The following is a 25,370-nucleotide window of genomic DNA, read 5'->3' on the forward strand; positions in this document are numbered from 1 at the left end:
GAGCCCAGGTCGAACCATGACCTGCAAAAGCAACAACGCAACGTCACTGTCTGAGCATTACCATTAAATCATCGAAACAGCTGCAAACCAAAAGAGTTTGGGTGCTAGTTACCTACGCAAGTGGATCGAGAAGCCGAGAAGAAGAGCCTAGCCAAACAACTGAAACGGAGACCAAAGGAGCAACCCTGGTTAATATGAATCTCAATAGGGAAACTTAAATTGAAGCAAGGAGGAAGAGTATACCTGTTGGAAGTCGTCGAAACCTAGTGATTTGTTACTGGACAGCCGAGAGCGATGAAAAGCAACACAACCGAGCATAAAACAGTTATTACAGGCATCCATTAACCATAGCAGAGTGACCAAACCAGAACAGAAGTAACAGCACGACAACGGTGACAACACGACAAGAGTTGAATACAGGACCTAGTAAAGAACTCAAACTTCTTGACAATCTCAAGGTAAAGAACAGTCGAATGAAACCCGAAGACTTACCGTGGGCATTAACCAGCAAGCAAGCTAGCAGAAGCGAGAAGGTATTACTCCATTGAAGTTGGGCGAACCCATAACCAGTTGCAGAGAATTTACAGACGTAGAATAGGCAAGACCACATTCAAACCCTCACAGCAGTCGAGCACCAGAACCGAACCCTCTCGAATGAACACAGGACCGGGATATTTTGCCTAAGAACGCGCGGAGGAGCCAGGCCCGAGGCACATTGGGTGGAGTTAAATGCGGCAGTAATTGCCCGCAGCTACAAACCAATACACATCACCAACTTAGCACATGATCACCGGAAAAGAACCACCGTATTGTGAGTCCAGCGACCGCCGACTAAACCCAAGTCACACAGGGTTGCGGGACCGTGAGGTTGGGTTACATCAGAGTGGTATCAGAGCTTTAAGCTGACTGAGGATATGGAAGTAGGACGACAAGGTCGTGGTCGAGGTGGCCGAGGTGGCAGAGGTGTTCGCAGATTGGCAGATGAAGGGTTAAGAGAGGAGGTTAGAATTCTTGCTGCCCGTTTGGAGGCAGTAGAAGCAGGTAGACAGAGAGATCCAGAGTTAGGCGATGCTAGTGAAGAGGAAGTAGAAGAGGCAGCAGATGGACCGGAAGGTGAATTCGCAGAAGTGAGATTGCTGAGATCTGTTTTATTAGCAAGCAGTAAACCTAAACCAGAACTCTCGACGTACGACGACAGCCTGTCTATCGAGGTTTTGCTAGATTGGATTAGCGAGATGGACAAGTACTTTGAGTGCGAGGAAGTCAGCGAAGACCGCAGAGTCAAATTTGCGGCGACGAAACTGAAGGGACACGCAGCCCTATGGTGGGATAGTGTCCAAAACGAGAGGAGGAGATTGAATAAGGCGCCGATCAAAACCTGGTCAAGAATGGTGGCCAAGTTGAAGGGCAGATTTCTGCCAAGGGACTATCAGATTGCATTGCACAGGCAGGTGCAGAATCTGAGACAGAAAGGACTGACGGTTAAAGAGTACACAGAGGAGTTCTATCGAGTGAATTTGCGGGCAGGATACACGGAGGATACAGCAGAAAGAACAGCCAGGTATGTTAATGGGCTGAGGATGGACATTTTAGATGAAATAAGTATTTTATCTCTGAATAATACCGAGGAGGCATATCAGAGCGCAATAAAGGCTGAGGAGAAAATTAATAGAAGGCAGAATGCCCGGAGAGGACGAGGGGCCAGTAGAGGAAAAGGCCAGTCCTATGGCAGGGGCCGAACTACTAACAGCAACGAGGAGGCTAGTAGTCCAAAAACTTCTGGAACAGCAGATAGAGGAGATAGTGCGAGAGGCGGCAGATCGTCCCAGCGCGGCAGAGGAAATGGCCGAGGCAGGGGGGCTGGTTATCAGTGCTATAGGTGTCATAAGTGGGGGCACCGCTCGTTTGAGTGTCCGGAAGCAGAACCAACTAGACAGCGGGGTGCGTATGTGGCGCAACCAGATGAAGCAGCAGCACTCCCTCAGGAGGCGGAGAATGCTCCAGAGACGGGAGAAGCTTTGGTGCTGCATAAGGTGCTATTGAAACCAGTCAAGGAGAATACCGAACAGACACAGCGTAAGGCTCTATTCAGGACGATCTGTAAGTCACGAGGTAAGTGTTGTAAACTAATAATTGACAGCGGAAGTACTGACAATTTAGTGTCCACAGAAATGGTGGAAAAGTTGGAGTTGAAACGCTCAAAGCATCCCAATCCATATAGAGTTTCATGGCTGCAAAAGGGCCATCAATTGCTGGTGGATGAACAGAGCGAAGTTGAGTTTCAGATAGGCAAATACAAGGACAAAGTTGTCTGTGACATCATGCCAATGGATGTCTGTCACATATTGTTGGGCAGACCTTGGCAATTCGATAGGAAAGTGACCCATGATGGAGTGACGAACTGTTACAAATTCATGAAGGATGGAATCAAGCATACGCTTGTACCTATCAAAGAAGAAGAAGGAGCACCTGAGACAAGTGAAACCAGAGCATTGCTGGTGAGTGGGAAACAGTTTGTAAAACAGGTGGAGGACAGTAAGATAGGTTATGCGGTAGTAAGGAAAGCCAGGACAGTCCTGCTACATACAGAAATATTGGATTTGCCCATAGAGATTCAACAAATGTTGGAGGAGTTTGCAGACATAGTTGTAGATGACTTGCCAGACAAGTTACCCCCCAAGCGAAGCATTAGTCATCACATTGACTTCATACCCGGAGCCAGCTTGCCGAATAAAGCGGCATACCGAATGAGCCCCAAGGATAATGAAGAAATCAGGAAGCAGGTGCAGGAGCTGTTGGACAAGGGTTTGATAAGGGAGAGCTTAAGCCCTTGTGCTGTTCCAATGGTTCTCACCCCCAAGAAGGGAGGAGAGTGGCGGATGTGCACCGATTCAAGGGCCATCAATAAAATCACCATCCGGTACAGATTCCCACTGCCACGGATGGATGATATGATGGACTGTTTAAGTGGGGCAGCTTATTTTTCGAAGATAGATTTAAAAAGCGGGTACCATCAGATTCAGATACGAGAGGGTGATGAATGGAAGACAACCTTTAAGACGAATGAGGGGCTGTATGAATGGCTGGTTATGCCATTTGGGCTAAGCAATGCACCCAGTACGTTCATGAGGTTAATGAATGAGATGCTGAAGGAGTATATTGGGAAGTTTGTAATCGTTTACTTGGATGACATCCTTATTTTTAGCAGGACAAGAGAAGAACACCTACAGCATGTGCGTAAGGTACTGGAAAAACTGCAGCAGAACAAACTGCTGATAAACTTAAAGAAATGTACTTTTCTGCAAAAGGAATTAATCTATTTGGGGTTTGTGGTAGCAGAAAATGAACTGAAGATGGATCCGGAGAAAGTGGCAGCAATAGTAAATTGGCCATCTCTGAAAAGTCTGTTTGAGGTACGTAGCTTTCACGGATTGGCAAGTTTTTATAGGAAGTTTATCAAGAATTTCAGCGAAATTTGTGCACCCATGCTAGATACCATCAAAAAGGCCAGCCAACCTTTTCGGTGGACAGAAGCAGCAGAGCGAAGTTTCCAGTTGTTGAAGAAGAAGATTACTGAGAGGCCGATCTTGAGGCTACCAGATTTCCAGAAGTTGTTTCAGGTTCGCTGTGACGCTAGCGGGACAACAATCGGGGCTGTGCTCAGTCAAGAGGACAAGCCTGTGGCATTCTTCAGCGAGAAGCTGAACGAGAGTAGGCAGAAATACTCTTCATATGATAAAGAGTTTTATGCTGTTGTACAGGCATTAAAGCACTGGAGGCATTATTTATTGGGAAATGAATTTGTGTTGTTCTCGGATAATTCTGCACTACAGTATGTAATGCAGCAGCACAAACTCAACCACAAACATGCCAAATGGGTAGAGTATTTACAGAGTTTCAATTTCGTACTAAAGCACATTAGCGGGCAAGCAAATAAGGTCGCAGACGCGTTGAGTAGGAAAGCTCTACTTCTGCAGGAAAGCACTGTACAGGTGCTGGGTTTTGAGCACTTACAGGATCTATACCAAACAGATACAGATTTTAAGGAGGCCTATGAGGCGTGCCAGAACCCTTTAGTGAGAGACAATAGTCCTTGGTTGGACTACAATCTACAGGAAAAATTGTTGTTTAAGGGAGGACAGCTATGCATACCTGACTGCTCGATGAGGGAGAATATTATTCGCGAGAAGCATAGTGGAGGTTTGGCCAGACATTTCGGCATGAATAAGACCCTCGAGCAGCTTAGTCACTTTTATTTTTGGCCAAAGATGCGGCGAGATGTACAACGATTTGTGGCCAAATGCAAAGTGTGCCAATTGGCAAAGGGGCAGAGCCAGAACATGGGATTATATGCACCGTTACCTATTCCAAGCAGACCGTGGGATTCAGTCAGTTTGGATTTCATTTTAGGTCTGCCAAAGACACAACGAGGATATGATTCAGTAATGGTAGTGGTGGACAGGTTTTCAAAAATGGCACATTTTATACCTTGTCGAAAAACCAGTGACGCCACCCACGTGGCCCACTTATTTTTCAATGAAATTGTCAGGTTACATGGATTACCTAAATCTATCCTTTCGGACAGGGACGTGAAGTTCACGGGACACTTTTGGCGTACCTTATGGAAGAAAATGGACACACAGCTAAACTACAGTTCTGCATATCATCCGCAAACCGACGGGTAGACAGAAGTTGTGAACAGGAGTTTGGGAAACCTGTTACGCAGTTTAGTCGGGGAGAATTCACGGATGTGGGACCGGGTGCTAGCACAGGCAGAGTTTGCCTATAACGACTCGCCTAACCGCAACACAGGTTTCAGTCCCTTTCAGATCCTGTATGGCATGCATCCACGCGGAGTGCACGAACTGCGGGACCTTGGATTACAGGAAAGGCGAAGTGCAGACGGGGAAGATTTCGCTAACGCGATGAGGGATTTGCATGAACAGGTAAAGATGAAGTTACAGGACAGCAGCATAAAGTACAAACAACATGCAGACTTAAAGAGAAGGGAAGCACAATTTGACGTGGGGGACGAAGTCCTCACGCATTTACGCAAAGAGCGTTTCCCCAAAGGTACGTACAATAAATTAAAATATAAAAAGATAGGTCCCTGTAAGATTCTGTGAAAATTTTCAGCGAATGCCTACGAGATACAACTACCGCCCGGAATAGGCATTTCACCTATCTTCAACGTAGCAGACCTGTTCCCGTACATGGCTGACCCAGAGAGAAAGGAAGAAGATGGAACCACGCAACCTACGCGGCGTACCCAGGAAGACGAGGAAACTTGGAAGAGACAGATGCCTTACGTTCAACCTCCCGAGATCGAAAGCATTCTCGACACTCAGGTGGTTAAACGAACTCGGCGGAAAGAGTATATGCAGTACCTGGTCAAGTGGAAGAACCATCCCATCGAGGACAGTTCATGGCTTGACGCCAGGCAGATTGAACAGACAGGAACTTCCGTTGAGAAGCTCATGGACCGGAGCCATGATTTCTTTTTGCCCCGGGAGCCTGATGCAGGAGCATCTAGCTCGCCATGACCGGGTGAAGTCTCGCCAGGTTGGAAGGTTGACAAGTATCTGGAATGTTTTCTTTTAATTTCGAGTTTAGGAAGTCATAAGACAGATAGTCCGTTTATTTTATTTGAATTACTAAAAGACAAAGTTAAGTGTCGGTTAGGGTCATTATAAGTTTAATAGAAATAAATGTCAGTTAGAAATTGATCTGTTAAATTAGGAAAGACAAAAAGAAACAAAACTGTCTACAAGCAGAACTTGTAAATAATAATTAAACAGTTGTTTAACAAACTATTTTCCGTTCAACTGACCGTGAGGGACAGTTCGAATTAACTGTAATTTCAACATATAAAAGAAGAGATGTAACACCAAAGCAGGGTTTTGCAATTTCACAAATATGAAATAAGAGAAACAGATCTATTTTCTAATCGTTTATATGTATACAAATATTGTCTGTCTGCTGAATAACAAAACTTTCTTTCTTGCATAACGAATCAAAACTAACAGTGTTGACAACCAGAGGGAAGCCATGGTGAGGTTACAGTGTTTTTGTATTCTCAACAAATGAACAGACTATCAAGAAATTAACTGACTGTATAATTGCAAGCGGAATACGACGTGAAGGGACCCCGTTAACAGGAGTGTCACCATCAGAGGCCCAGGAATGAACAGAACCACACACCAAATCAAAGAAGCAATCTCCAGAGAAAGGTAAAGCTCTCAGGACCAAGAACTCCTCGTAATTTCTAAGTAATGAAACCATAGCACAACCAATTCTCATTTAAGTCGACTCATATTTAATTACAATATATAATTGTTGACAAAACCCAAGTGCCACGTCCAAGAATTGGACAAACCCTGGCCTAGGGTTTGGGAATAAAAACCCCAACATCCCAATCGACAAACGACTGACGGAACAGGTGACCGAGACCAAGAATATACAGGGAATAACAACAGCTCACAGCAACAACCAACCAAGCAAAACTACAGAATGTTAAGGAAGCTAGCGCGTGTTGACAAGCATTGGAGAACCAGAGCCTACCGAAGATTACGCTATCCTTTTGAGCATTAAAACCTGGAGAACCCACGAGCCCAGGTCGAACCATGACCTGCAAAAGCAACAACGCAACGTCACTGTCTGAGCATTACCATTAAATCATCGAAACAGCTGCAAACCAAAAGAGTTTGGGTGCTAGTTACCTACGCAAGTGGTTCGAGAAGCCAAGAAGCAGAGCCTAGCCAAACAATTGAAACGGAGACCAAAGGAGCAACCCTGGTTAATACGAATCTCAATAGGGAAACTTAAATTGAAGCAAGGAGGAAGAGTATACCTATTTGAAGTCGCCGAAACTTGGTGATTTGTTACCGGACAGCCAAGAGCGATGAAAAGCAACACAACCGAGCATAAAACAATTATTACAGGCATCCATTAACCATAGCAGAGTGACCAAACCAGAACAGAAGTAACAACACGACAACGGTGGCAACACGTCAAGAGTTGAATACAGGACCTGGTAAAGAACTCAAACTTCTTGACAATCTCAAGGTAAAGAACAGTTGAATGAAACCCGGAGACTTACCGTGGGTATTAACCAGCAAGCAAGCTAGCAGAAGCGAGAAGGTATTACTCCATTGAAGTTGGGCGAACCCATAACCAGTTGCAGAGAATTTACAGACGTAGAATAGGCAAGACCACATTCAAACCCTCACAGTAGTCGAGCACCAGAACCAAACCCTCTCGAATGAACACAGGACCGGGATATTTTGCCTAAGAACGCGCAGAGGAGCCAGGCCCGAGGCACATTGGGTGGAGTTAAATGCGGCAGTAATTGCCCACAGCTACAAACCAATACACATCACCAACTTAGCACGTGATCACCGGAAAAGAACCACCGTATTGTGAGTCCGGCGACCGCCGACTAAACCCAAGTCACACAGGGTTGTGGGACTGTGAGGTTGGGTTGCATCATAGGTTGGTTTGAAAACCATCGACCTAATTCTTCTCATGTGATTTCTTCCGAAAATATTTTTATTCAAAGTATGTATCACAAAAGCTAAAATTCGAATATCTACCATCTCAACAGATTGATGTAACTGAGAAAATTTAAAGTTAAAACTACTCTTCAAGATATGTTTAGAGAATATTAAAAATTAATGAGTTGTCAAAAGTTGTAATAAATTAAACGAGATAGATGTGCAATATCAATCCTGCTACAAGCTATTGACAATATTGTCTTCTTTCTTCATCACCAACTAATTACTAATAGATAATTACATACACATATAGAAATATAACACAAAAATTGTAACATTTATAAACATTACCATCCAAATAAAAACACACAAACAACCCAAAGCATCCAAACACAAACACACATAAACCACTCAAAACATCCAAACACAAACGTAAAAACCATTCAAGGCCAACAACATAGACTAAATTAAAGAATAAAATTATATGGTCATGTCCAGCAAACCATTCAACACTAGCAACATAGACTAAACTAAAGAACAAAATTATATGGAAGTCAAGAAAAAAAACACGAGGTAAATTTGAAAGTATGACATTTATCTCAAACATATACATAATAATGATAATCTAAAATATAACATTGTTTCGCTCAACTAGAACCAGCCTAGATCCATATAACTCTGAATCTATCATGCGCCGAGAGTGATCTAATCCCTTCAGGTCTAAACCTTTCATCAAATTCTACACTCCACAAAGAAGGTTTTCACCTTAAGGGATTTGATCCTTCTCGGTGGATGATAGATACAAAGTTAGATGGATCTAGGCTGGTTCTATACCCTAGTATGATGGAGATGTGTAAGTATGTCTGTGCTCAACTTGGAATTGACACGTCACTTCAAAAAGACTTTAAATAAAAAAATGTGGATATATTAGAAAAAAATAAATAAACATATGTGTTTGATTTATTTAAATTAAAGTAATATAAAACATAAATAATTTCACTCTGTCAGGTAGAAGTGGTAAAAATATTTCACTATCACTCTCAACCATAAATACAATATTTAGATGTCCATATGATATAACATAACCTTATATCAACTGTGTAGAAAAATAAAATAACTAAAAAAATAAAAAATATATATATTTTGTATATAGCAAAAGAAAAAAAATAAAATTTTATGGTTAAAACATTTTAAGTAATCTTGCTATTTTATGCTCAACTAAATTTAAAATAAGTTGAATCTATTTTATACATTCAAAAATACAACTTAAACGATGAAAAATGACTAGTAATTGATATCTATATATAGCATCAAGAAATTTGATCTTTATCGACTCTTATTAAATCTATAGTTAAAATAAATCTATACTAATATATGACCATCTATCCATAGAATATGGCTCTTTGTTATCCATATTATTCAAAATTACCATACAAAATATAAATAAGTAAATACAATAATTAGCAATCTTTTGCACTTGTTTTATCCAATAAAAATGGCTGTTACGTGAAAAATGGTGCAGACTGATTCAAACGATCAACCTGCTTCTAATGGTAGATTTAGAATCAAATTAGCCGATTAGGTTCCAAATGTCGGACATAGTCAAGGAAGATTTAACTTCTATATCTAAATAATAAACGTATATTGGTACGTCAAAATGTTGTTAGTGCGAGTTTTGTTGGATTAACGAAGCAATGGAGGAGATCGTGCTAGTGCTTGATGAAATCCAACGCTCAATATGTGGCATGGATATGGATAGACGTCTAGAGTGCATCAAACTCCTCCAAGACTAGATGACAATTTGGGTTCTCTACTTTCATCTATTTTCTTCACTGGCTTTATATTTTTCAATGAAATCCAACGCTCAATATGTGGCATCGATAGACTTCTATGGTGCATCAAACTCCTCCCACATTCGATGACAATTTGTGTTTACTCTCCTTTTCTTTATTGGTTTTATAATGTTCCATCTATAATTATTTTGATTTTTTTTTTGTAATTTTGAATTTCATAAAACTATTTTAATATATATATATATGAGATTTAAGAAATAAAAATAGTTACTAAGTTCAGATTTCCAAAAAAATTCAAACATTTTTCAAATGAATGAAAATAAAAAGTATCATAAATTTATATATATTAGAAAATTTCATTATAATTTATATATTCCATAGAAATGATATTAAAAAATTTATGAAAATAAAATTATTAGTAAATTTTGTAAATTTTATTATATGTTTAAAAATTAATAATAAAAAAGTATATTTAATATGCTTTATAATTAGTTGAAAGAGTTGAGTTTAAGTGGTAGAGACACATATTGTGTTTTTAGTTGTGGCAGTGAAAATTGTAAAAAAAACCATATAAATGAGTTCTACTGGTAGTCCATAATTGTTTAGTTATATATATATATATATATATATATATATATATATATATATATATATATATATATATATAAAATAATAATATTAAAATATATATTTTTATTTCTAAATTGTTATAATTATTTTCATAACATTATATTTCTAAATATTATTTTTATTTTTATTTTTTTGTTGTTGGGTATTATGAATCTTGATTTTTTCGTTGCCTCTGGGAGGCATTGACCTCACATGCAAGGTTGCCACTTTGCACCAAGAACCGGGGGACCTTTCCCATTTCCTCTTTGATTACTAGCAATCGTCACAACTTGGGCACTTGTTTCTCCAACCACAATATTCCGCTAGGAGGGGATCTCTTCCCTCCCAGCAGGTACACTCATTCCTTTTGCCGATGCATTAGGCTGTAGCGTGTGTAGGTGTGTGATAGCACCACAGTTGTGAATTTATTGCAGATAGGTCATGGTTTTCGTTTAGAAACCCTAACAAAGAGCGCATGAAGAAACATATATTAAATATGCTCGGGGTTTAGGGATCTCAACCAATAACCAGGCCGAATATTTAACATTGTGGCATGGCTTAGATTTGGAAATAACACGAAAAAATTGCCAATTAATGGTGTTTGGAGATTTTATGATATTTATCTAGCATGAATGCAAGCTTAAAGAGGATCATTCTTTGATTCATTCTTCAATTATTCATAGAGTAAGTTTTCAAAAATCAAATTTTGAGGTTGTTGATTTCTTCCACATCAAAAGACATCTCAATTCTATAGATTCATTAGCGAATTGGGGCATCAATATAGAGCAAGGAATGGATTTTTCAATCAAATGTATTCCGAGAAAATTCTAATCTCAATGCAGACTAAAGGGGAAATAAAAATATTAAAGAGAATTAATGGAAAAATGACAAGGGTGGTGGTCCGATGGAATATTGTCAGATCCTACTTTAGGTTGGTGTTTCTATTGAGATTGATTTGGTAGCTAATATTCACTATCAAATGTTGGGATTGTGTGCTCACATGGAGATATCACATTTCAATTACCTTTGTATTGGACAAGTGGACACATAAAGTTGGATGGATGTGGACGAATGGTATATGGAAATTTGAGGTGCAAGAAACATTGTTGAGGTTTCTGGATTTAATGGAGTGGGTTGTATGTTGTGGATAAATGAACTTTGGGATTGAATGCCTAACTCGGAGAACATATAGGGATGATTTTCAACTTGAAGTTGGTGGGAGAAGTAATGATCTAGCAGGGGTGGACATACATGATTATAAATATAGCATGCACATTTTTTCTCCCCGAGAAATCAGGTTTGCCTGGTTGTAAATTCTAAAGGAAGTGAGGTATGCTTTGTTGGCATTCAAATGGAATAAACATAGAATATATCCTCTCGCTAGATTATATGACATAAACATAGAATATATCCTCTCTCTACTATCCAGGCAAGGGGAAATGGGGAAAGTAGGAGTGCAAGCTTAATTTTTCCTTTTGCACCAAAAAAATGGATTGTTGCAGACCAAAATGGATCATTTGTAGGTTGATTTTGATCTCTTAAATCTCAAACCTTATAGATTGGTACCTATATATGAACCAATAGTCTTTAGAGTGAACATGAAATCGAATGATGAGACTGAGGTGAATCAAGGTGTGGTTCCAGAGTAGTTAGCGATGACAATCGAGGAGACGGGTGTGGATGTGGGTTTTGTTCCTTCCCATCCACAACATGAAGAAAATGAAATTGTAGGCAATGTAGTACCTAGTCCAAGTGTTGAAGAATAGATTATCCTTAGTTTAATCTATGTTTTGTATGTAAGAAATTATCTTATAAGTCTTTTGGAGAATATATAAGAAAATTCAAATTAGAACAACAATATGTAGTTAGATAGTTGAAGTTTCAAGTCATTTTTGGACACTTTTGAATCCAATCGATGAAGATTTTGTAGCATATGTAAAACGTTCTAGCATTCAAACCAAATCGAATTAACAAAAAAATCATACTCATTTCATTTAAACAACAACAACAATAATAATAATAATTAAATTAAAGTTGTAGAATCTCTCATATAAAATAAACATGTATTATAGAATAATAGAAAAAATATCCTGAATCAAAAGATGAAAGCAAATCACAAGCAAAACTAAAAAAATAAAACAAACATGTATCTAGTGACATTGAATTATAAATAGTTCCATTTTTTAAATATTTGTTGAAAAAAATGGGTAATCTTTTTTCTTAACTAATATTGAAATATAAATTATTTAATATTTTTAATATTAAAGAAAAACTAAATTATATATTGTAATATTATATTTGAGAAAAAGGTAATTATTTTTAAAAAATTTAAAAAAATATTTTTTGCCTCAATGGGAATGTTGTGGGAACTATAATACAAGTAAGGTATGATATGACAAGCCCCTCCGTCACCCCACCGCCTCACGTACCACACTGTGAAGGAACACTTATGAGATGTCACCTCCCAAGGATAGTCACAGAGGCTCTATAACACATCTCAATGCTTGGCTCCATCCAGTGGTCTGTAAGCTACACCATGCTCCTCCTCCTCACTAACATTTTCTCCCACCTTTTTTTTCCTCCAATGTCTTCTTCTAATGCTCCCTCTATCTACCATGACTTATGAATACTACATGGTTTCTCACTTATAGAGGCCTTCTGTAGATCCTCTTGATTTTCCTCCACCTCTAGTGGCATTCTATGACAAAGAAGAATTTTCCTTGAGTCCGTCGATGGTGCCTCCCTCTTGGCATGGTCTTTTGGTTAATTTCTTTCACCACTAGTTTCTGTAGCTTCACACTATGCTCCAACTAGGCCTCAGTGAAGTCGTACTCACTCCAATAGTCATGACATTCCAAAATTCTCATTGCCACCATGGAGGAGGAGGTCAAGGAGCTTCAAGTGGTTCTAGATCCTGATTAAAAGAAAAGTCTTCAACTTGTATCTTTTATAAGCACACCCCTCCATATATTTAGCAGGAAATTCAAATAGTCAAGGAAAAAATTCAACAAGAAAGACAAGTGACTTTGGACTCGGATGTTATGACCTGTATTTTCCTTGGATTTGTGATACTAACAACTCCTAGAGATGACAAGACCATTATCTCTAGACAATGGACCTTTATTGGCACATCAAGCTATTAGTGGGTAAGATACTTGTGGATATAAGATAGATCTAGGTTAACATCATTCATCAATTGGATGAGCTTGGGGATATCATTTTGGACGTGGAAGGACAAATAGTGAGACTAGATATGGGATCTCCACCCATATCTCCAATTCCTCTGCCATTCAAGGTTAAGGAACATCCCATCAACCTCACCCTTCACTATCCTCATGATGTTTAAGATTCTTCTCTCTCATGGATTTATTCATTGGGTTTCTATGTCTACCCATGAGGGTTGTTAGAACCTTATTTTTTGAGTTCATGTTTAATTTTCTTTACCCATGGTACTAGACTCTATGGAATTCAAATGCCACGCCAATTTTTTTGTTGTTATTGGTTTCCCCATGGCAGGGCAACATTTTTACTGTGAACTTTCAAGTCTCAAATTATCAACTATGTTTCAATTATGTTTCCCTATACTTCATATTCTTCTATCTTTGGTCTTATTTCATATATGGTAAGATGGAAACACTAACAAAAAAAAATCTCAACTATAATTATTTGAAATTTTCAATACAAAAAATAGTTTTTAATTTTATATTTCTAAAAATTAATTATTTAACAAAAAAAAATTAGAATGAACATTTCGTCATAAATTATTTCTAAAATAAATAACATTTTTCAATAAACTTATAATATACTACATTAAAAAAACATCAATAAAATAGTAGAAAAAAACCCATTAAAAAATGCTTTAAATCTGCAATCTTAAATTTAAATAAATACAGTTTTAAAAGATAATCATTAAAATAACGCTAAAAATTATAAAAGATTTTATCCGATCTGAAATAAGATATTCGAGATCTCTAACTAGGGCTAGTTTTTCAATTTTAACTAAACCTCTCTTAAATAATGCTTAAAAATCTAAAACTCTTCAATTCTAAAATCCCTTTACTAATAAAACTTCAACCCAAAAACAATTATATACATAAAACTTCCCATTAACCTACATACACTACAATCCACTCTCAATAAAATTCTAACCACATCACCCCAACATGAATAAATTGTAAACATCCATGACCACTTCCATACTTGACCTTTAAGATCTTTGGAAAAACAATTTTTTTCACTGTATAACTATATGCTCCCTAACTATATGGTCTCTCCATTAATGACAATGTTCCTATAAAATTAGAAATTCAATATGTTTTTAGGTTTTTTAACAACTATATATGACCATCTTCGTGTAAAATTAAAAAGTCAATACACTCCTTTTAGATCTTTTAAACCATATCATTTAGTTTTGTAATATATATATATATATATATATTTTTAATAAAATCCACATCCACTCGGCATAGGAGTCCAACCACATCTTCAGTCCATATCACTCCGAACATTTCGAGCTTTGCGAACATCCATGACCACTCGCATACTTCACCTTTAAGATCTTTGCGAAAAGCATTTTATTATGCTCTCTTAGTGAAGAACGAAATGCACACCTCTAATAATTTTTAAATATTGATTAACATTTTAATGGCCGTCTCCACATAAAATTAGATTTTCGGCATGCTCCTTTTATATCTTTTAAAGACTGTATAATTTAGTTTTGGAATAAATGTGAAAGTTTAATTTTTTTCCTAACATTGATGAAAAATATTAAATTAATTATTATATCCAATTTTATAAATTAGTCAGAATATTACTGAATTAAAATTTTATTTATACTTATAAACATAGATTTCGGATGTTACATTTTTACAAGTCGAACACTAACACATGTTCCGAGTAGAATATGTGCTAAAGGTTAAGACGGTTCGTTGCTATAGATATTGTTATTTCAGGTGTTATTATGCTCATTGTCGAACACTAACACATCAACTTGATTTAAAATCCCATGGTAAACTTACATGGATTTACTTGACAACGATACCACGACCCAACCAATTGTAGGGAAATTTGATCATTTATCTTCCTTCTCGTCTCCTTACCCGGTTCCCCATAGTTTTTTCAATCACTGGTAATGCAATTGCTGTCAACTGATTCAATATCTTGAGAGAAAAAATCTTATGGTCCAATGGGAAATCCTTCTAATGCCACAAATTCAGGGGTTTAGATCCCACTAATAGCTATATGTACCCGACTAGAGCCATAATTTGTCCAAATTTATTCAACCATTCTATCATAGTTTAAAATTAAATCATTATATTTGAAAGCTTGGCCTGGAATTTCGACGCACGAAGTCTTGTAGGTGACATAGACGACCTAGCACACTTGGTATTTGAGATTCATGGCCCTTGGGATTTTCCAAAAGGCCACCCAAGTGTTTGCATTGGGATCTTCATTATTTGCCACAACAGATGCGGATTCGATGCTATCCCACACTCCTAAATCCGCTATCCCACACTCCTAACCCTACTATGGTCTCCCGTCCATGGATTCATAGAAGGAATGAGATATTATGCCCTTCAGGCCAACGAACCATGACTTTAGTATGGCTAAACAACAATATGAAAGAAAATCCTATCTCTTCTAGCTCGACATGTATAGTCTCTGGAGGCTAACAATGTCACCCAACACTAACTTCGCAACCAAAACTCCTCTGTTAGTCTCCAGGGAACTTAGATGGAACCACCCTGAATCTACTTTTCTCACCTCACACTTCATCCCCTTGGTGAACGTCGTTGCCTAATCATCACACCAACCAAATGGAAAATTTACACCGATTAATTAATCGCACCCGTCCAGGACCAGATTATATGCAGTGAAGTAAAATTATTGATTTCTAGAAGGTACCTATGGGAGATATAGAGATGGCTTGTCTCCACTAGAACCCCCTTTCCAGGTTACAAACACTACGCCCTGCATACTGCTGATATAATTCATTAATGCTAGGAAAATTTTTCGATCTGGAATTGAGAGAAACATAAAATATGAGAAGTAATACATGAGATTGAGGTCACATAGTAAGCACTCATACCCATGATTGTTCTAGACTCTTGAGGAGGGTGACGTTTATGCTATATCTCTTCTCTAGCACAGAAGCTATTGTGGCCATGTGGGTTACTGCATCATGAATGTCGCATCCATCCTAAGGTTTGTATATTGAAAATGAAACATACGTTCCGCTTTGGCATTGCTGCGTCTCACTACAGGCCGTGGAGGAAGAGATCATTTTGTGGGTTGCCTATTTGATCCCTCTTGTCACGACCCTACACCTGCAGTAGTCTTTCAACAACTTATAGCGAGGTGCGGCACCACCGAACACTTTCTTTTCACCAATACTTATGTTCATGGACTACGCCTTAACATTCGATACTTAGTTTATTTTTCTTCACCAAGTATTATTATTGTTCCTTTATACTAATGAACACCCATACACATTCATTATCCACAGCAATTATACATGAAGAACACAATTACATAGTATAAAGGGAGGGGAAACTCCCTGAACAATGAGTCTGCCCAATTTCAATATATTATACAACTTTACAATTTTACAAGTATACTTGAGAAACCCCAAGTTTCATACTTAGCCAAATTTACAACCGGAAACACCTTCGTGTAGCCTCACCATTTCAACACACAAGTTACCTTTCTCGAGTCAGGTGGGCGCGCCCTCACAGAGACTGCCAACCAAAACTCCACAGTCGAACTTCGTGTCACCCGGCAACACCATTGTTCACCCGGCGGGCGGGTGCCTTTGTGCACCCTCCACCCGCACTTATGATCATCAGGTGAGCACCTCACGGCACTCTCCACCCAAGTCTCAAACTAGTGGGCGAGCACTCTCACACACTGTCACCCAAGACTTCAACCGACAGGTGCCTTCACACATACACACCCGCGTTTGCCTTTGCACGACGGGTGGGCGCCTTCGTGTGACCCACGACCCGCGTGTATCTCCAAATGGTGGGCGGGCACCTTCATGCGACCCATGACCCACGCCTTGACCTCATCACCAAGAACTCGTGCCTATCCGTGTAGAGCTACCCATAGAGCAGGTGCATTAACCTGCGCCTTGCTATGACCTCCTTTCTACTTCTCACTTTTCCTTTGATGATGAGCGAGTTCGAATTATTGTCCGTCACCATGTTTCATCCGCTAATATATACGGACAGTTGGGTGATTCGAGCTGCCCGGCCGACTCGTCCACTACGTTTAATCGACGCCCTCACTTTGCCAATTCGTTTGGTCAGCCAACCAACCTTCACCCGAATTGCAATTCACATGAGGTCAACCCGTGGGTGATGTCCAACTCGTCCAATGGTATAAAGTCACCTTCGCTAAGTCTCCCATGTGCATTATGAACATGCTCTCTCGCTTACCTTAGCTAGGATTCGTTGCACTTCGCACAGTGGTAGAAACTCAGAGCACAGGTACTCACACCTCCCCTCGGGATGATGGAACTTAGCCACTAGATCTGTGAATATATATAGAGACAGAGACATGAGAAGGTTTGTTCTATGATGTTATTGGATGATTGGTGCACGTAAACAAAGGTAACTTGCGCGCATTTAAAGCGTTTTAATAGTGGGATACCAAACCGACATTTTTAGGGGTGGTTTCATCGAATGTTTGAGAAACACAGTTAAATAAACAAATCCCGATTCTTGGATCACTTGCACATGTATTTAAGAAATTACTTCCGACAAGCAATCTCTAACTGTCGAACAAGCTTAGATCTACATGTTTTGGAGCTTTTTCAAGGACTTCATGCACTTTTATGTCCTAATCGTGGAATGTGGATTTTGTGTACTTCGCCAAGGTACACCCTTTTCATGTATCTTGATGCTCAAATGTTCCTTTGGAGAAGGTTGCGGTTATCTGTTACATAATCTTTAGGGCATCATTATGCAGATGGCCAAGTCTTCTATGCCAAAGTTCATCGAAATCACGATTATGCATCTTCTTCACTTGTCCGCTTCACTTGTCCCATGCTATGTGTCGCAGGAATGATTTCTCTTTGCGAAATATCACATTGCAACCACGGTCTTCCAACATTGCAATTGAGATGAGATTTCTCTTTAGGCATTTTTTGACTTGTTGGGGCCTGATCCAAGTTCAAAGTTAATTAGCCAAACAAATCCCGGTACTACTAGCCCTTTCGACAACAGTCTGTGAAGTGCGGACTGAGGTCTCACCAGAAGTAGTATGGGAGGGTGCTAGACCCAGGTTTCCGCACCCTAGAGATGTCTTATTAGTTCGACTAGTCCTTTGTTTGTTTCTTCATGCAGGTGGCATCGCGCTCCTTCCGTTCCTCGTGACTTGATACCCTGCCTTTGCGCAACACTAACCAGGGGTTGTGCCCCAATCTGCGCTATTACCCGAGATAATATTTATCTTCCAGTATTGTTTAAGCACCTTCGCCTACTTGAATGCCTTAGTTTATATTTAACAATACAAAACATTCAGACAGGTTCGCGCAGTAAATAAATGGTATATTTGCAAATTATATCCAATCATGCATTAAACCAAGAAAAGATACACAGAATTATATCAAAACTTCTCTTTATTGATTCTTCAATGGTTATAGAGTTGACCTGCCCTGCGCACTCAGCTAGAGGGGTCCGCGCACTCAGCTGCGGACTACTAAGCCTCTGCGCACTCAGTGGCAGAGCCTTCTCCTACTCTATGACTCACAAACACACTTTAAAATTCGACTCAACCACTTATACTTCTCCTTGTTCGTAGTTATCTGTTCTTCTACACTTAGAGCCTCACTCTACTTATACAATCCCATGGTCCGTGAACCATGGGTAGGTATATTCAGCCGATATTACATTATAAAACTAGGGTGGACAACCTTGTGACTCTATCATACTTTCGCGCCCTGCGCTTGCTATTCGCAGAGCTTTTACAATAAGATTTGGTCAAAACTTGGGCTTTAAGCCCCAAAACGTGCCTTGGGGGGATTCCATGCCCAACAGGCCCCCAACACAAACATTGTGACTCACCCTTGAGTCACTATGTTGGCACGGAGTCCATCCAATTGTTCTCGAACTGTGGTAAGGTCAGCAGCACACTAAGCTGTTACTTGTTGGATCTGTTGCATACGTTGTTCCGAGACCTCTGTGTCGACAGTGATTTTCTGCATCAATACATCCATCTCCTGCATGTGTGCGAGCTTGCCTTCAATTTCTACTTTGATGGTGAAGGCCTCATCGATCCAAGGCTGGACACGTGCCTTCAGGACTGCTTCCTTGTGTCGTGCCATGTCCACTTGCTCTTTTAGTGCTTTAGCCTGTTGCATCCGCGCAAGCCTCTAAGTGAGGACCATCGTCTCCACAGTTCCTCAGATGCTGTCATACTACTGTTGGAGTTCTCATGCCTCTATCTCCAAGCATTGGATGTTGGGGTCCTCCTTTAGATTTCTGAAGACCTCAATTGATTCTTCCAACATATTGGTGTAGTCTCGCATTGCACTGCTAATCTCCTCCAGTCCCACTGGGATAGTGCTATCACGTTGTTCTCTAACTTCCACGAGGGTGGACGGCTGCGCCTTCAACTGCAGCTTGGTGATTTGAAGGTTCAGCTCCAGTTGAACTTTTGTCATTTCTTCCCTTACCTCACAGACCCCTGTTGCTAACCTGTGGATCCGCACCTCTACTTGCATGTTTGCTGGGATGGCTAGCTCCGAGACACTTTCGCAAGCGTCGTCTATTACCTATATTAGTTGTTGGTTCTGCGACCCCACTTTGTCACGCTGCAAGCTCAGTTGCTCCATATTGATTTTCTGCTCACTAAGGACTTGCAGTGTGTGGCTCTCCCTAGTGTGCAGCTCTGTAGTTATCCCATCTTGCAAAACATATAAGGTCTCTCACGGAAGTGCAGCCATATTGAGACTGAGACCTTTCAATATACTAACCACAGGCCTGTTGGCCTCATTTGATGTCATTAGTGCCCCTTCCAGTAGCACTATGGTATTCATCATTCGCACCATCTCGGTGATGTCGTGTAGATCACCCTCGATTAGGGTGATCGGGTCAATAGACAAATTCGATGCCTTTACCTTCTTACATGACCCTACCCGCCCTATTGGGTGCTGGCACTTCAACTGCTTTGACGCATTTTATGGGTCTACGCCTCCCTCTTATGTTTCTGCTTCTTCTACTCCCTGCCCCTATGAAGGCATTGTTTGGCCCTCATGCACCTTCACGGCTGCCTCCTGTGTTGTTGCTGCTATTGTGGCCTTTTCCTGCTCAATTTCTTTCTATGCAGTGTCCCATGCCACCTGCACTTATGCTACCGCTGCTTCCTTCCTTTGCTTTTCATCCAACTGTGCAATGCGCAGCTTGGCCTCGTATTTCCTCCTCTGTGCCACCAACTTCTCGATCTTTGTGATGTCTGGGGTGCGCCACTCCGGCGGCCATGCCTCCAGTACATTAAAAATGACATCATTTGTAGCTACGAAGGGTAGCTTTATTTGATATTTGGTTGGGTCCTTGTGCACTCTGATATAAATTTTATGCATCTCTGCTTTGAATTCTGCAAAACTCCGCAAAGTGTTGTAAATAGTGGGTGACAACTGTGGGTTACAGTTGATCCCATTCTCAGGTTCATCTCCATGAACACCCAGAATATTTTGATGTCACAGATCATTTTATCATCTTTTATGGCCTAGAGCGAAGCGTACTTCGCGGCCTCTGGTAGGTCCCTATCAATAATGGGGAATTGACTATCCCTAGGTAATTATCCAGCCACGAGCACTATGGACAGCAGAAGCCATCCATAGTGGAATGTTTTTCCTTGTTCCTGAGCTTCGCGGCAATTTTCTAAAAACTCCTTGCAGAGGAACTCAGACCATTTAAACTAGACCCCGTCCGCGCACTGCTCAGCTAATGCTACCACTAGCATGGGTACTTCCTTTGTGTGGCACTTGCGCATAACCTTTCCTGCCAGGATTTGGGTTGCCACGCATCTTGCTTTCTCCCTGATGCTGGAGATGGCGTAGCCCCTCTTCTTCTTTTCCAGCTTGTACTTTTTCTTCATGGCCTCCACAATGGCCAAGTCACTACCCTTCCCTTCTGAGGTTTCCACGGGGTCCTCTCCTTTGCATGGAAGCCAGGAGATGCGATGAATCAAATCTGCCATGATGGGGACAGGCTCCCCTAGCCACAAACACCCATCATGCACCAAGCAGAGAAATTGCCTGATGAAAAAATGGTTATTGGTGGGTGGTGGAAGTGTGACACTTGGAGCAGATTTAGTAGCCCAGCCCTTTCCACTCCGTGCAACCACTTTCACAGCTCTAATTCTCTCACTCCCACCATGGTGTTCTGCTTGGGGTTCATGAGGTTCCTGGTATCAAGTTGAGGGAACCTCTCGTGGTCAGCGAGGTCCCAATATTCGAATTTCAGGCTCGGCATGTGTCCCAGGTGTTTGCCCTCAAACATAATGTTGTTGGGGAGGAGCGGGGTTTGGAGTGAGATCTTGGTCTCATCCAAATCTTTGGGAACTTTAGCCTTCCCTTTTTACGGGGGAACATAGGTGGGCAACTTTGTCACGGGGTGCGCAGGGTGAGTATCCTCCCCCATGCCTTCATCCTCGTCCTGTGCAATGATAAGATCCTCCAGATCTTCTTCTTCTTCATCGGTCTCTCTGGTGATGACTTTCCCCTTCTCCTCCATTGACAACTTGGGGTGCAACGAGTTGCACGACGACACACGTATGGGAACCATTTCATGTTTTTGCTTCTTGGGTCTTGGCGTGCGTGGTGATTTCGGATTTCTACCACAATCCTAGTGATTTCGGAGCATCCCCCATAGTCAGGGCCTCTGCGGCCTCCACTGTGGTCATTTCGATTATCTCCATAACATCTTTAGCTGATGCCATCATATCTGTCTAGAAATCTCGCACTCGTGAACTCAAGGGCTCAATCAGCTCTCGAAACACAATAATCAGGGCTCTTCTCAATAGCTCAATTCGGAAATGACCAAGTGTTGGTTGCTGGGAAATCCTTTGTATTTTATAGTGCTTTTTGAATTTGAATTCGAATGTTCCCCCCCATTCCGGTTCATTAATGTTCCCTTGGTGGTAGATTTTCCCAAATCTTGCCCATAAATCGTGTCTTAAATTCCTACTTCCCACTCCATTTGGCCTCAAGTTGAGCATCCCATCATGAATAGTGACTTCAACGGTCACTTTCTGGCCAACTCGGGCGGCAGTGCTGCCCCCTGTGCGCGGTCGCGGCCCTTATGACTCTTTTCTTCTGTGTGCAGCTTCAACATCGCACAGCTCTAGGGCAGAATAGTTTATAGTCCTATGCTTCCTTTCAACTACCTGGAGCGCTAAGACTATTCTTCCTTCGGCTAGTCAGGTGGTCGCACCACCCGTGAAAAGTTTCATCATGTCATCCATCATGTTTCTTAGAGAATACCCACCTTTTATTGTTACAGTCAACATCGTTCACGTTACGATCTGCAATGCGCTACCCTGCTTAGCAATGTGCGGTCTAAGCCAAGCCATCAGATTGATCAATTAGCGGCAATAATCCTCAAACTTGTCATCATAATCATGCGCACTCTGCTTATCATCCTGGTCTTTTTATCGAGGAAATCTTCCCTTACTTCGTCCTCTAGCTTCTTGACTTCCGCATCCACCAGAGAATTTTTCCTCCTTAAGCATACCCTTTCTTCTTCAAGTTCTTGGAGTCTAAAATTTCCTTGTTGGATTTCTACTTCCAAGGTTCCGCGAACTGTTGTATCTACCGAGGCTATCATGCATGCTCTAAGCTCTTCAAGTACTATAGGGCTTCCTTTGGTTGCTTCATGCTCCAGCCTTAGCGGTGCCTGTGCGGTTAGGTTCTGGCATGCGGTCCTATAAGCCCAAAGAACCATTGGTACATGCAGGTCCCAATCAGTCCGCTTCACATTGTGGACCTTATTTAGCGCTTCGCGTACTTTGTTAAAATATTTTGAGCAAATATTCTTCTGCGCACTTGGTCTTTTCGTACTTTGCGGTCCAAACCAAAGAGATCATTTGCGCCATTTCCTTACCCACACCTGCTTTCTGATCGTGTCTCCTATCGCAAGGATGGTGTGCATTTGCACTGGTTTTGCATCATATGCCTGTATCCCCCTGGCTAGGTGGGTGCGCGGGCCGTTTCGTCCATCATACTTGTCTTTTAACCACATCTCAGGCTTCCCAAATCGTAGGTGTATCATCCTCCAGCATCGTGCTAGTCCTCAAAACTCTTATGGTGCGTACCCCACTACCTTTCAAGTGTAGCACGCAGTACCCATTTCAGAGCGTCAAAACGTTGATGTTCCAATACTTCCCTTTTAAATTTTTTCAGGAAATCATCTACCTCACTCAACCCATCATACGTATGCAAATATCTTACCGCTGTTGTTACACAACACAACAATCTCATCATCATGTTACAGTCTAGCATGGTTACCTCATGTAACCGGTTCTACCATTGCTCTATCTCCTCGTCAGAATTTGAGGTGCAAGAGCTTTCATGCTCCCATGAGATTCAACCATCCACAGTTGGATTCATGCAGTCCTGCTCCTGTGCGGTTATTTTGTAGATAGATTCCAAATCATTGTCATTGTCGTAGTCACGTACTGGCTCTATGTAGCACGATCCTTCTGCACGGTTTAAAGGTACCACTACGCACAGTGACTTTTTCTCAAAAATCATCTTGCGCTTCTTTAGATTTATTACTCCATTCATGTCAGTGAGCCAATCTATTCCCAGTAGCGTGGGGTAGGGATTTTTGTCATCAACAATCTCTATCACTTCGAAATTGCTAGCACACTTGCTCCTTTGATATCTACTAAGATTCCTTGCAATCACCCCATAGGTAGAATCTTTCGCTGGTTCGCCATTCGCAATTGGATAGGATACCATTGCAACACAGGCTTGTCGATGCACTCCCATGTCTGGTTTAGCAGGACATTCGCGTTTGATCCTAGATCCAGAATCACTTGATCCATATCATATTCCCCGATCTGCGTGGTCAATCTCATCTCCCTTCCTATTCGTGTCATGTGCTTCCCGAGCTTCCGGACTATGCGTGGTTCTCCTGGTGTGGTCCCAACGCATCTAGTTATGAGTTCTTGTAGCCCCTTTACAGCGTCGCTGTCGCGCAACAGCTTCATACATGTCTTCAAGAACGTAGTGAGCATCGAGGGGTCCATTTCTGGCTCCGGTCTGTCTTTACGTCCTGAAGTGGAGGCATCAGAGAAGCTCCTCTTAGCTTCCATGAAGGACTCCTTAGCATGCTCCAAATCAAATTATGGTTCCTTCGTTGGAGCCTTGCAAACCCAAGTACTTTCTTCAAGTTGCTTTCCTTTGTCATCCCCTGTCGTAATACCACTCCAGAGCATGATATTTACATTGGGGTCTTCCTCACGTGGCTCAGACCTCATCATTTGCAGGTTCTAAGTCAGGGGAGGTTGGAGTGCTCCTTCCCATGTAACCTTGCTATTAGTGTTGGAAAGTCCTCTGTTTCATGATCAAATAATATACAGTACAAACATGATGGTTACGTTAGATTCATACAATCGCGGGCATAATGTCATGTCCCTCTACAATTGTAACATATCAGTTGTCCGCGACCTCTTCCTGGTCCCATTCCACCTTGGCCTCATCCGCATCCCTGAAATCCGGTTAGCACCATCCCTGTGTTCTGGTGAAGGGGTCGTGTTTCGGCCTGAACTCTGTTGGTAGCAGTCTGATCCATCATTAGCTCATAAATTCTACAAGTGTGCTCATCATGGCCTACTGATCTACATATATTACAGAACAACTGCTGTGAATTCTGCGTATACTTCTGTAATAGATGGTAGTTATCTGTAGCATTCTTTCCTCCTATTTGACAAACCGCGAACCACAGTGCAGGTGCCACTCTTGGTCCTACTTGTGCCTCCGATCTCAGTGGCATTGGTCCTCCTCCCCCGAGGTAATTTGCGAACACTGGGAAGTGGTCCTTGTCGTGCTCCTAGCCTTTTCTCTTTATGCACCATACCTCATCGCACACTTCTAGACGGTCCGTCCTATCTTGTTTCAAACTCTACATCTCAAGGCATAGGTTTTTCGGCTGCGCGTGAATCTGCTGAACTCCCATGTTAGGATCTTGGATGGGAGTCTCGTGCAATCTCATTGCAACCTCTAAAACCTCAGCCCGAGTTGTTAGTATTTGTTGCACCAGTGCGTTCCGTAGATGAGACGTTAATGATGCTACAAACCATTCACGGTGTTGCCCATTTGTGAGTGTCATGTTTGCTTCGTGAATTGTGCATTTCAGTCTTTGATCCAATTCCCACGGGGTTTCGCCTGGTAGCATTGTGATTTCTTTGAATCCAATAATGAACTGTGACTCTGATTTTGACCTGCTAAATTCTTTGTTTACCACAA

At 41.1% G+C, this 25,370-nt stretch overlaps 1 protein-coding gene across 1 annotated transcript in view; it reads left to right on the top strand.

Moving 5' to 3' along the window:
- The first annotated feature begins 914 nt into the window (after window positions 1-914).
- Window positions 915-25,370, top strand: part of LOC149139571 (uncharacterized) — a 28,683-nt gene continuing 4,227 nt past the window's right edge. Inside the window, exons 1-6 of the mRNA XM_089450768.1 lie at window positions 915-2,333; window positions 2,526-2,872; window positions 3,449-3,761; window positions 3,915-4,076; window positions 4,269-4,462; window positions 4,727-5,073. Coding sequence (XP_089306894.1) covers window positions 915-2,333; window positions 2,526-2,872; window positions 3,449-3,761; window positions 3,915-4,076; window positions 4,269-4,462; window positions 4,727-5,073 — 2,782 coding nt within the window. The remainder of the gene's footprint in view (window positions 2,334-2,525; window positions 2,873-3,448; window positions 3,762-3,914; window positions 4,077-4,268; window positions 4,463-4,726; window positions 5,074-25,370) is intronic.

The sequence above is a fragment of the Pinus tabuliformis genome, chromosome X (assembly GCF_031772625.1).
Source record: "Pinus tabuliformis cultivar Carrire ecotype Pingquan chromosome X, CPIR1, whole genome shotgun sequence".
Classification (NCBI taxonomy): Eukaryota; Viridiplantae; Streptophyta; class Pinopsida; order Pinales; family Pinaceae; genus Pinus; species Pinus tabuliformis.